Source organism: Patella vulgata, chromosome 1, assembly GCF_932274485.2.
Source record: "Patella vulgata chromosome 1, xgPatVulg1.2, whole genome shotgun sequence".
NCBI lineage: Eukaryota > Metazoa > Mollusca > Gastropoda > Patellidae > Patella > Patella vulgata.
The window spans coordinates 28,030,825-28,043,387 of NC_065879.2; the positions used below are offsets into that span (position 1 = coordinate 28,030,825).

The 12,563-nt window shown below is 33.7% G+C and overlaps 1 protein-coding gene across 1 annotated transcript; it reads right to left on the reverse strand.

Moving 5' to 3' along the window:
* Window positions 1-686: 686 nt before the first annotated feature.
* On the reverse strand, window positions 687-10,978 carry LOC126829752 (NADPH-dependent diflavin oxidoreductase 1). The gene is made up of 15 exons (XM_050559870.2): window positions 10,902-10,978; window positions 10,620-10,786; window positions 9,768-9,845; window positions 9,303-9,400; window positions 8,363-8,461; window positions 7,940-8,041; window positions 7,062-7,268; window positions 6,782-6,903; window positions 6,351-6,523; window positions 5,262-5,309; window positions 4,568-4,675; window positions 3,741-3,933; window positions 2,625-2,803; window positions 1,759-1,853; window positions 687-913 (listed from the first exon to the last, which is right to left on the reverse strand). The coding sequence occupies exons 2-15, from the start codon at window positions 10,767-10,769 to the stop codon at window positions 769-771; spliced, it is 1,797 nt and encodes a 598-aa protein (XP_050415827.1). The 5' UTR covers window positions 10,770-10,786; window positions 10,902-10,978; the 3' UTR covers window positions 687-768.
* Between the last annotated feature and the right edge of the window lie 1,585 nt (window positions 10,979-12,563).

Here is a 12,563-nt window from a genome sequence, read left to right on the forward strand (position 1 = left end):
CCTCATTCAAGAACACATGCATATAAAACTACATGGCAATCTAAGCAAAATGAGATGAAAAATGGAAACACCAATTCGTTAACAAGCCTGGTTTATTTTACTAATGGTGATCTTGGTGTTGGCCAAGATCCTTCCCCAGGATGTTACAGCATGGTTTCTGCTTTTCACTGATAAGGAACAGTGTCTCTTAATTTGAATGGGAACCAACCTGGAAGCTCTTTCCTTGCAAGGGGGGGGTAGATGGCCGAATGGTTAGTGTGTGCACGTTCTATTATAAGGTCTGTCATTGAGTCAACTGGTGTGGTTTTGATTCCCGGGTTGTATGTGACAAAGAGTAGTGTCGCCTGTGCATGTGCAACATCGTGGGTTTTCTCCTGGTCCTCCGGTTTCTTCCCACTGCCAAAGACCCCCTACAAAAGTGAATTATTGAAATAAAATTGAACCATATGTTAGTCCCGAAATGACCTAGTTATGACCTAGTTTGTGTAGAGTGGACGTTAAACTCTCTCTCTCTCTCTCTCTCCCTCTCTCTCTCTCTTTCCTTCCCAGTTCTGCCAGTTGGAAGTAGACTATTGAAAAACTGAAGATACATGAGTAAATGTTCAAATAGTTGCATAAAACAAAGATATAATTCCCTCTGGCTGATGTTATCACCCTGGGTCAAAAATAAGAAGCCAAAATTATTTATAAAATTATCTTTATACAATCTGATATAAAATATATTGCAACATTAAATTATAAATAATAATGATATAATATTATTATTTTCTAAGACCAAGCTTCAACTTGAAACCGTTTTTCATGTTCCAGTTTTTTGATATATAAATCTGCTTCTTCTTCAGTTCTACTGCCATATTTTTGAATTATCTCCTTTACTGCTGATGTAACATTGTCTGGCATTTGTTTAGCATTTCTGCAAAAACAATAATTTTTTTTTGAAAACAGAATATACCAATAAAAAACCATTTCACACTGACATAAATATATATGATGTAACAGAAATGATGAGTAGTTCACCTATGTATGTGTTGTAAGACTACTAATTATTTTACCAATGATTTCAACGTTAATTATCTGGGCTTTTCACTTGAGAGAGAGACAGAAATGTGATTTAACGTCTACTCGACACAATCTAGGTCATTTCAGGACTAACATATGGTTCAATTTTTGTTTCAATAATTCTCTTGGGCGTAGGGGGTCTATAGCTGTTGGAGGAAACCAGTGAACCTGGAGACAACCCACAGGGTTAGATAGCTAACCCTACTCCTTGTCACATACAAGCAGGGAATCGACACCAGTCACTTGACTCATGACGGACCTTAGGATATAACCCACACGTGTTAAACCATTTGGCCACCCCAACTTTTTTTTGAACATTCCTTATGTTTTAAGTCAGCAAAGAATCTGAATTGTCAGAATTATCTGTTCAAATCTTGAATGGATTAGTCGGCTTGAATTTTTACCAGGCGAAGTCTAATGACCCTATAGTGGAAAATGTTGTGGTTAATTCTCCAAATATTGGTCATGCACTGCCAAAATAAAGGTGGTCTAAATCTATATTGATATTACTGAAAAACGTGAGTTATCTCCCTTGATACTGTGAGTTGTTTGTGAGTTATTAAATGCCATACAAGTCATCTAGACAAATCTCATCTTTTGAACAAAGTCTTTGTTTTCTTATTTAAAATTTATCTTTTGAAGTAATTCACGATTGAGTTATAGTGCTTCCTATTATTCTGCTCTTACATAACAACTTACCCTGCTATGTAAAAATATCCCTTTCTATCATCTAAAAGTTTCCAGATTAATTCTCCATTTTCCGTTATTCTATGCTGTACATATATTTTATCTTCCTAAAAATAAATGAAACCTGCCTAATATAATTTGGTACATTAGACTGATAAGGTCTTAAATGACAGATTGTCCTAAACTGACTTAAATACATCATGGTATCTTTAATTCTGGTGTAAATATACTAAGCTACAGTGGTACCGAACCACCTTAACATGTAGAAAAAGATGTTAATGTAAACTTGTATACTTCCATTAAACCTATAGATCACACAATGGACATTGCTTAGGCTTCTCGAAGATATATAGTTCATTTCAATTTGGGAGACGATAGCAGAGAAAAACTGTGAGTTGAATTCACAATGCAACTGTATCAAGTAATAAACCACTGCAGCTAGACCTAATCAAATTAGACAATATATATCCTCTCACATTTTTAATTCATACTTGTATTAACCCTATATCTGATATGCATCACGCAAAAGGCATTGCTTAAGATTTTTAGAAATTTATAGTTTATTTCAATTCAATTCCAGACACAATAGCAAAACTATTGTGAGTTTAAATCCTGTATGGAGGGAATGTGGGGTCCGTCCATAGAGAATGTTAGTTTTCTTGTGTAGGCTAGCTTACAATCATGAGATGACAAAGCTAGTAACTACTGCTTCAGCAATCTTCTCACAGCTTACTTGCCTAAGTCCCTATGAAAGAAAGGTCAACTGAGACTTGCTCTTATGAGCAATATTTTATCTGAAAAATTGCTGTTGTTCGTCAGAGTTCAGATATGTTAGCCCATATGGACATTGGAAAGGCATTAGTGTTCTGTTTCCCTACCTGATCTCTTGAGAAAGCTGTAAAAATCTCAAGTTTTCCACTATTACAGGCTTCATTCCATTCTTTCTCAAAAAAATAATCTTTATCTTTATTCCGACATCCAAAAAATAGGTAATTGTTTCCTACATTCTCACTGATTCTGTCTTGTATAAAACTCCTAAATGGGGCCAAACCAGTTCCTAAAATAATATAGTCATTAAAGAAATGAATTAAACATTAAACATTGTTCCTTTTTGTGACAAATTTGACAATCTCAGCAAGGAAAGGTTGATAACAATGTACTCCTATGTGAAACTTAAGCAAATAAAATACACTTTCAAATTGCCTCCGTAAGGTTGATGTATAGCGCTGGCTCACTAGCAATTCATCTCGGTTGATGTATGGCGCTGGCTTACTAGCAATATATCTCGTTGTTGGCCAAGAAAGTTCTGCCAGATTTTCCACTTTAATTTTCCTACTTGTCCTTGGTGCAGGATGGAGGGCATCGCAAGGAAAAACATTTAGTCATTCAGATAAGTAAAAAAACGCTAAGGTCCTGTGTATACTTTTGCTGCATGTTAAAGATCCCCTGACAGTTGGAAAATTAAACAGGCATTATACAAGAGCTACGTCTTCCCATTGCAGGACTTTCTTTAGGCCTTAAATGTTATATAAATTAATAATTACACATTTATTAACATGACAAAACCATAATCAACTCTTGATACCATCGGATTGCTTTGATTTTAAGTAGATTAGAACGGTTTGGCTATTTAATGATTAAATTTAAAAATGGAAAAGCGAGGCTAAGACTCAAATGACCAGTATGGTGGTTACGATCAATGCACACATCTTGTCAAGACAACCATTGATAACTTCGTTCAAAATAAATTAATTTGCATGAAATTTTCTATATATTCATTTTGCATTATCTATTTTTGAAATAGTATAGCGAGAATGGCCAGCTCTTTATCTAAATCTTACATAATGCCCTTTAAATAAGAGTACACTGTAGCACCGCTATTCACACAGCTTTCCATCTCAGCACACTGTATGCATGGCTTATGCCCATCTGCATTAGTCTGATTGGTACAGAAAAGTTAAACCCCATTATATTTCTATAATGTGAATATTTACCTGGACCAACCATTATAATAGGTACATTATCGCTAGGAAATCTTATTGTTCCTTTCTTTACCCAGATAGGTACTTTAACCTCCCCAGGACGTAACCTTGACATCCAAGTAGAGCAAACACCTCTTCTAGGTTCTTGTATTTTAGTTTGATATTCTACCACAGCCATTAATATTTGTATCTCATTAGGATAGACCTAACAATAAAGTATAATTTATTTAAATTAGCAGTGACATTTAATGAAAGGCTGGATACACAGAGTTGGTTTAAATAAAATTTGCTGAATAAATACACAATTGGTGGGCGTCCTATAAGCTAAATATATGGTGAGAGATGAAGAACTTTTAGTGCTGAAAAGCATGAGAATATCTTGAAGAATAACCAGTTATTACCTTACAGTATCTACACTTGTATATCATTATAACACTGATGTTGGAGTCACTGATTACTCCAGTCTCCTAGCTGTCTGACAGAATGCTGATGGGAGTCAATGCTGACCCTAATATCATAGCGAACCACCATTAATGATGGTGGGGTCCTTATTTACCTAATATAATCCCCTATCGCTCACATGCAATTGTTTACCATTTGGCTAGCTTTCTGTCACTTTTCAAACCATTTCTACACCTATGCAATTAGGATTTCTTTTGACCCTGGTAACTTTTATCCTCTTACCTACCATCCTACCAGTTGATAGGGTCATACACTGGGTGGGATATACTTACCCTTTCTGGAACATCTGATAACATTTGCCACTTCAGCTAGCGTGATGTTGTCTTATGATAAGTTGAGTAACAATCATATGAAAACTCTTGTCTTACGGTACTTACCTTTTGTGATGAAGCTATAGAGAAAGCTCTAGGTTTTAATGGTGGTATCAAATCAAATAAATAATCAAATGGTATTCTAGGACTAGTTTGCGGAAAATCTTGCATCACCTATAAGAGAAGGATAAGTTTTAATGTTGAATCAATATATAAAATATCATTTTTATATGCCCACCCTTTCATGTGGACTTATTTTGTCGTCGCCCCTATCCGTTCACAATTTGGACACTCTACAGATTACAAGTTTTATCTGATTTTGATGAAACTTGAAATATAGGTTTATCTCCCAAAGATCTCGGTTCCTGTTGATATTGGCCTGTATCAGACCTAATTTCATTGATTATGGCCTGTGATTGTACAAAAAAATCGCTTTTTTTGTTCTTTTTAGCTTGGTCTCTGTCCGTCTCTTACAAAATGTGGGCGTATATTGCATGGCTTGTTAATTATTGTACTTGCCTACTCAAAATTCTTTTTTCAAAAATTTAATTTGAAGTAGTTGGAATAGGTAATAAGCAAGGGAAAGGTAGCTTTTTAAAAAAGATAAACATGTTGTTGCCATGGCTACACATATTTTCGGGAAAAAGGTATGAACAATTTAGTACATAATATTTCTGTAACTAATGAAGATATATCTTCACCAAAGAATCAGAATGTCTAGAATCAATATACTCAGTTTACAATAGATAAAATTACATACCTCTAAATACGTTCTCTTTGTTTTATTACAATAGTTATATAGATCTTGCTGAAATTAACAAATATATTCATTGCCATTTATAAGGTTTACTATAACAAGTATATAGTACTATGTGGACCAGGAAGCCTTGGTGGCTAAGTGAGTAAGATGCTGGCTCTTTAGTCTAGAGGTCGTGGGTTCACTCCTGGTGTTAGCTTGAGAAAGTTCATCGGGATTTTCCGGCATGGTTTCCTCTTGTTAGGGGTGCAGGAAGGAGGGCATGACAAGGACAGCTCTCTAGTCGTTTGGATGGCACGAAAAACAGAGTCCTTGTGTATGCATACATGTAAAAGATCCCTTGACAGTTGGAATTCGATATAAGAGTAGGCTGTAGTATTTCCCTCATTAGCCCAGTCGGAGCAGAACAGTAGGACGTTAAACCCCATTTCATTTCATTTCTATATGGACCATCCAAGGAGCATGATGTCATCACAGCCATCTGGATTTGTAACTTTATCTTAACAGTCGAAGTCCATCAATTGATGCAGAACTGTCCAAGGAACATGCATGGCAAGTTTCATGTCGACAGTACTTGAAATCGGTAGGCCAAAATAAAGTGTTGAACTGTGTTAATCTGGGGTATTATTTTGATTATTGACGGGATACGTGCATTTGGATTACAACTACATTTTGGCAGACAATGTTGAAGGGAATTTTTTTATTGTTCTACCACCAGACACCCATCATTAATTATCAACACAACACCCAGTATAATCTACTGACGACTATGTATACAACTCTATAACACCAATCATGAGATTATGTGGCTTCTATACGTGCGCATTATTATGGCCGTACAATTTTATAGTTACATAGTGGATGTCGATCATAGCCATGTTTGAAAATTAGGTTTTGAAAAAAAGGCCATTTTCCCAGCGTGCAAAATGACCGATGGGTCAGATCTAGTTACGGTCATTTTCCATAGCCCACGGTCCCGACCGGCATATACGGCCGACGTGGAACCTATGGTTTAAGCCATCAACTCCTGGTGGATTTTATTAATTTCATCCAAAGAATTTTAAATTAATTTAAACTTTAATATATATTCACCTGCCCTTCTGCTGTAGTAAAATCTTTTAGTTTTTCCTGCTCACGTTCATCATCAGAGAAAAAAGACAAAAGTTCAAAAAAATATCTTCTAGGTACACCGGATATATCTAAATAATGTGTTAATAGGTGACGTATGCTACATGGGTTTGGCAAAGTACTTGGAAGCTGAATATCTGAGGAAAGATAATACATTCTAATTAATTCTTTCTTGTACTGATCAGTGCAATGGCATTATTTTCTAAATAAAGACTTAATCCCTTACTTTGTTTTTAATACATTCACAGTTATGGTATATTTTTCAAATACTTTATAGTGTTTTAACCTCTTGATTACCTCCCCTGTTTTAGGCTTTTCTTTTTCCCCATTTCTTCATACAAGTTGTACTTGTCCATACCATCTCTCTTTTTAATGCGATATAACTAAAATAATACCTTCATCATTTTGTGCTAAAGAAAAAACAGCTTCCCCATCTAAACCAAGATGGCTGATAAAATGATCTACAGTTTTACTAAGATTTTGAGGCTTCACCATGACCACATCCCCAGGACTGTATCTAAATTAAGAAAAAATACATTTAAGTCTTCTACATGTAACTAAGATCATATTTATTGCCAAATGTTCAAAGAAACAACACATCCATTATATCCCAGGTAAATTTTAAACGTTTGCACCATCTCATGTGTATTTCCGTTAAAAAACATTATACGAAACCTTATTTTGGAATCTTTAATGTTCAGTCGAATAAGGCGGACATCTTGAAAATGGTTGCCTGCTGTAAGTCTATCATTAGATAATATTTCCACATAAAAAGGATTTTCTTGGCTGGGACTGTTATTTGAGTTAGGGTTTGATGCTGGTTGAAAGTCTTTACTATAACCATTTTCTGTTAAAACTGTAACCTTGTATCGAGGTGGTGGGCTATAAAGGAAAGTTTTAAATAATCTCTATTAAAATCAATTCAGCTCAATTAACATTTAGTTTCAATTGGTATTTTATATCTACTGAAAGAGAATGGTTTCACCTTGTTATTTTTATATCTACTGAAAGAGAATCGATTACAGACGAGTTATTTGCCCCTGAGTTAGAAATCGGAATCAGACCAGTTATTTAATAATCTCTCTTACGAACATGGATGTAACAGACTGTAGAAATATACCTAATCTTGATGTCATTTTTGAAATATTTTTGACGTTACAGGCGTCTGTGGATTAAAACACAACCTTGTCAAGATTTATTGCCCGGGGATTATTTCCAATTCGGCTTCTACAGGGATTATTTTGCTACACCAACCCAACCGTATCACTGAGATCCAGGCTTACATAAGCACTGTTCTAAGGATTCTTCTACCTACCTCTCTACTCACTTTCAGTGACAGGCGATTTTGTTGCTATGTGAGAGTTTTATAGTTTCAATTACAGTACATTGGAAAAACTACTTTAGAATTTCTTTTATTCAAAATATTCAATTGAATGTTTAATAAGATTCATAAAAAACAACTGTCTGCTTTCGAACTAAACCAACATTGACTCTTAACCAATTTCTATGTAAGATTAGTAGTATCTAACATTAAATATTGAAGAAAGACTCACCAGATATCATCACTAATAATAGCTTTACCAGGAGGCAGGGGAAATAACTGTAATATACGTTCCCATAATACTTTTAACCATGGATCAATTACTACATCAGCTCTATAAAATAATAAGCACACTCAACATAAATGAAAAGCATTGATAGCTTATGTCATTTTAAAGGAATATACTTACCGGTAGATATACATGTACTTTAGTGATTAAAACTGGCTAATTCTGTGTGAAAGACTCTTAGTTTGGTGCAACTATCTGAAACGGTTTCTGTATTACGTGTCAACAACTAGCCAATTCTAATTGATATCCCTCTAATAAAAAAAACCTAGATCTTACTTCGAATACAAATTTATATGGAAACATCAAAAATATTCCATGTGGCTTTTCATGTTGAATTACATACAGATGAAAATAGTTTTTGCTTACCCCAATTCGTGTTGATCATCAGCTAAACCTGCAGGTACTAGTGGCTTACCACCTAATTGTAATAATCTTTTATTTATCTTCTTACCTATTACATTAAACCTGTAAGTAAATTAATGCAATAATCTATAAATTCACTTACAATGCGCTTAAGTATTTGAAGTAGAGAGTGGTACTATTGAGGTAGTTTATATAAGCTCCATTTCTTTTTTTTTCAAAACTACATTATAATGGGAATTTAAAGTAGAGATTGGTGTTTTGTATACATTATAATGGGAATTTGTTATGGTAGATTTCCACTATCACGATTGAAATCGTGGTTTTAATTGTGGAATAATTGAGGTGATCCTATCAGAACTTATCATATGTTGAGGTCAGTCATAGTAATCGTGTTGGTCGTATCGAAATGTATCCAACGTATCTGCATGTACTGAATCGTGGACTCAATAGGGACAATCCAATCGTAACGCATCACAGGACAGTGGGAACATAGCACTAGGTAGAAGATGCAAGTCTCACTTTTCAGAAATATAATAGATATACTGAAAGTCTGGGCTGTGCAAAATTAATCCTTTTGAATGACAGATGCAAACAGTTGCTAATCACTATTTGAGACCACTACAAGGACGTCCGCTTTCACATTTCTCATTATAGTGAGACCCGGGTAAACCTTCATCCAGTTTCTATGTGAATTAGAATAACTGAAATTACGGAATATAATTGTACTTATAATGAAGCTGAATAGGTTTTGTCTAGGCTGATGTGAACAACACTAGTTTGGTTTGAACTGAATGCATTTTCTTAAGAAAATATTTGTTTTGTTTTTTGGTTTAAGAGGTCATATCAATTCCACACATAGTAATGCAATAAATATACTTCATTCACAAACTATGTCCTACGAATAAGTTTTTAATTTATAAAAGATAAAACAGATTTTACAAACTTTTGATAGGATGAATCTCCAAGTCCTAAAACACCATATAAAAGATGACTTAATGAATTTTCTGGAAGATTCTTCCTTAAAATAAAACGCCAGAATAACTGAAAATATGAAACATAAACTTTAAATCTACAAAAATGTGATAAATCATTAAGCGCACAGATATATGCATCAATATATACAATACACAAGCTGACATAGTTCCCTGTTAATTAATTGCTGTGCTGTGGCTACAAATATATATTATGTAAGGACATAACAACCAGCAAGCTTCCAAATTAAAAATTATAAACAGGCTGAAAACCTTCAACTCAGATGTATTAAAAACCAATTGACCAGTAGATCACCTTAATATATAGGAGGTAATTTTCTTACATCCAAATCTTTTTATTAGAACATAAATTTTGCTTATTGTAAAGACAAAAGTTTCATTTTGTAAAAAACCATGTTCATCTTGTTTAATTTTACCTTCATATTATCTGGTGGATCACCTTGTCCTGTTGTAGCACAAACAAACACCACCATCTGTTCCTTCAATAAATCACCCTTAAAAAACAAAATTCCAACTTTATCTACATGTACCTTAAACATAAGCTGATGCAAATAATAATGATATTCCAAAGGACAAAATAAATGTTCAATCGAGCAACAAATGAACACAACAATAACCAGGACGCATAAATTAATAACACAACAACTAATTAAAGGTACCCTATTTTAAGAGCTTTCTATTAAATTCAGTTCTGAAGATATAAGATTAGTAATAATAGTCAAATTGATACCGGTGACTTACAAGAAAAAAGTTGCAGATATTTGATACATATATAATTAAGTACTTGGTAGATAAAAAATTAAAATATGTGAAATATAAGACAAAAAATATTTATTCAAAATATGGAATATGGATAAAAAATTTGAAATAAAAATGAATAGCAAATAAGAAATACTGGCGGCAATATACACCAGCCAATATGATAGTGCTCAATGTCATATAACTGGGATTGGAATAGTGGTAATGGTCTTTGGTTGGATGTACATGTGTAGACCCTATGTCGGCTATGTACTACTAGGTCTTGCTAATAATAGTTAAAATGGATTCTGGGTCTGTGTTTTCGATAATAATAAATAATAGAAAGTTAGGATTATTGATTAAATCAGATGGTGAATATTAGTATTGTGTCAGTGGGAGGATATTCGCTGTAACCACTTGGTACGACCGTAGGAACAAATTAATATATTAAGTATACTTTTTGCATAGGCCCTATTTGCCAAACAGTTCTTAAAAAAATGACAGTTATCAACAAAAAATGATCATATTACCACTGGAAAAGAATCTAATGCCATAACTTTGGAAGAAAAATGTCTTCTTTTGGCTTCTCTGTTTATCCTTTCTGCAACATCTTGAGCTGTTCCAGTTTGGCTTCCATATAGAACCAACAACCTTCTTTCATCAGTACCGGTATCAGTCATTATTTCAATATTTGGAACTATGTTTGGTAAAAAAAAAATATATATATTTTGCAATTTCTACAGAGGTGAAATGTTTCCTTTAACAAATACCTAACTAGATCATTATTAGGATATGCTATTTTGACACTTTACCATGAAAAACAGTGAATCTATTATTTTTGCAACATGTGATCAACAAACTAAAAGTAGAAATTCAACCTTGACCTTGGGGGCTTTGTTACTGATAGTTTCGTAAAATTTTTGGTTGAGTAATTTACGCATAGGCGCAAATATCTTATAACATATTTAAAACATATTTACAACTTTATTTATTTTAAGAATTCAAAAAGTAAATAAAATGGTGATTTCTGTCGTAGTAAGGTACGGAAACATGTGTAAACTGGCCCGAAGAAGCAACCGGAAGTAAGATGGCGGACTAACAAAATTCTTTTCGGGGAGTTTACTTAAATTAGGTATTCCGTGTGTTCTGTTAATGGTATATTAAAAATTGAAACCATTTTTTGGCAGATAAGAGTCTATCATATTGTCAATTTTCGTTGATGTTCTGAAATTTTGTTGGTTTCCATTTTTATTGTTGAATTGATCTAAATCTAAAGAAAAAATGCAATTTTCAATCTTTGAACTCCATGCCATGGACTATTACATGTACCGGTATTATATATATAATATAAGGTCCATGACTTGCCTTTCATGTTTCATTAGACTTTGTCTGACTTGTCAGTCACTTGTTTGGTTTCTTGTCATGTCATGTGTGTGGTAATTTTGTTTAATTTTACGTATAAAATAAAACCATCACAATGAATGATCACATACATGTAATGGTTTATGTACAGTTCAATTCAAAGTATTAATTTAAAGATACATTTTTAAGAGTTTAATAAAGAGTTGGCCATTCTTGCTATAATAATTCAAAAATAGATTGTAAAAAAAGAAAATATTGAAAATTTCAGTCAAATTACTTTATTCTGAACGGAGTTGTCACTGTTGAAATTTTGGACTAAAAATTAATCAGCACTGTCTACGCAAATTGCCGATCGTTTGATTGACAGACGATAACTCCACCCACATATTCTCGATAATCAAGTAACATTCTCAATGTCTATGATACCCTCGCTTGGTAGGCCTTTCATCACCAGTTTCCGGTTTTGACGTTAGTGACTAACAGAAAACGTTCGCTTGGTCGGCCATTTCTTGATTTAATTTTAAATGGACGACTGTTTAAATCCAAGCCATCCAAGGGTCTACAGATTTGATTTTGAGCTTGTCATGTAAATAATGGTCTAATTAATAATTTCTATTACATCTGAAGCTACAATAAAGATTTGAAATGGGCAGATTTAGCGCTCACATAATGTATGTTTAAAATAACCCGATTTATTTTCAGCCTAATTGTTATACAGTTTGCCCTACATGTCAATGTTCCTTTTGACCCTGATCACGCACTGGCCATCGTTCATTACGATATCTACAAAAGTACAACCATATCATGCTTGCTAGCTGTAGCAGTAGATACTTGATCTTTGTAAACTATTAAGTGCTTGTGATGATAGGACAAACTATCGCCTCTATTCTGTTACTTTTTCACAATAATGAGGTAGTAAGTGTTGGTACATGTATTTGATAGTATTTAGTTAGTATTGGGTAAATCGTCTAGCTGGCTGTGCAGTACAACAAATTATCCAAATAAGAATCTACCTACCATATTGTTAACATACCAGACATTTTGAGAGCAAATGTTTCATACGATACATGTATACTCTTTTATTTTTCAGATTTACAGTTTATGGTACATGT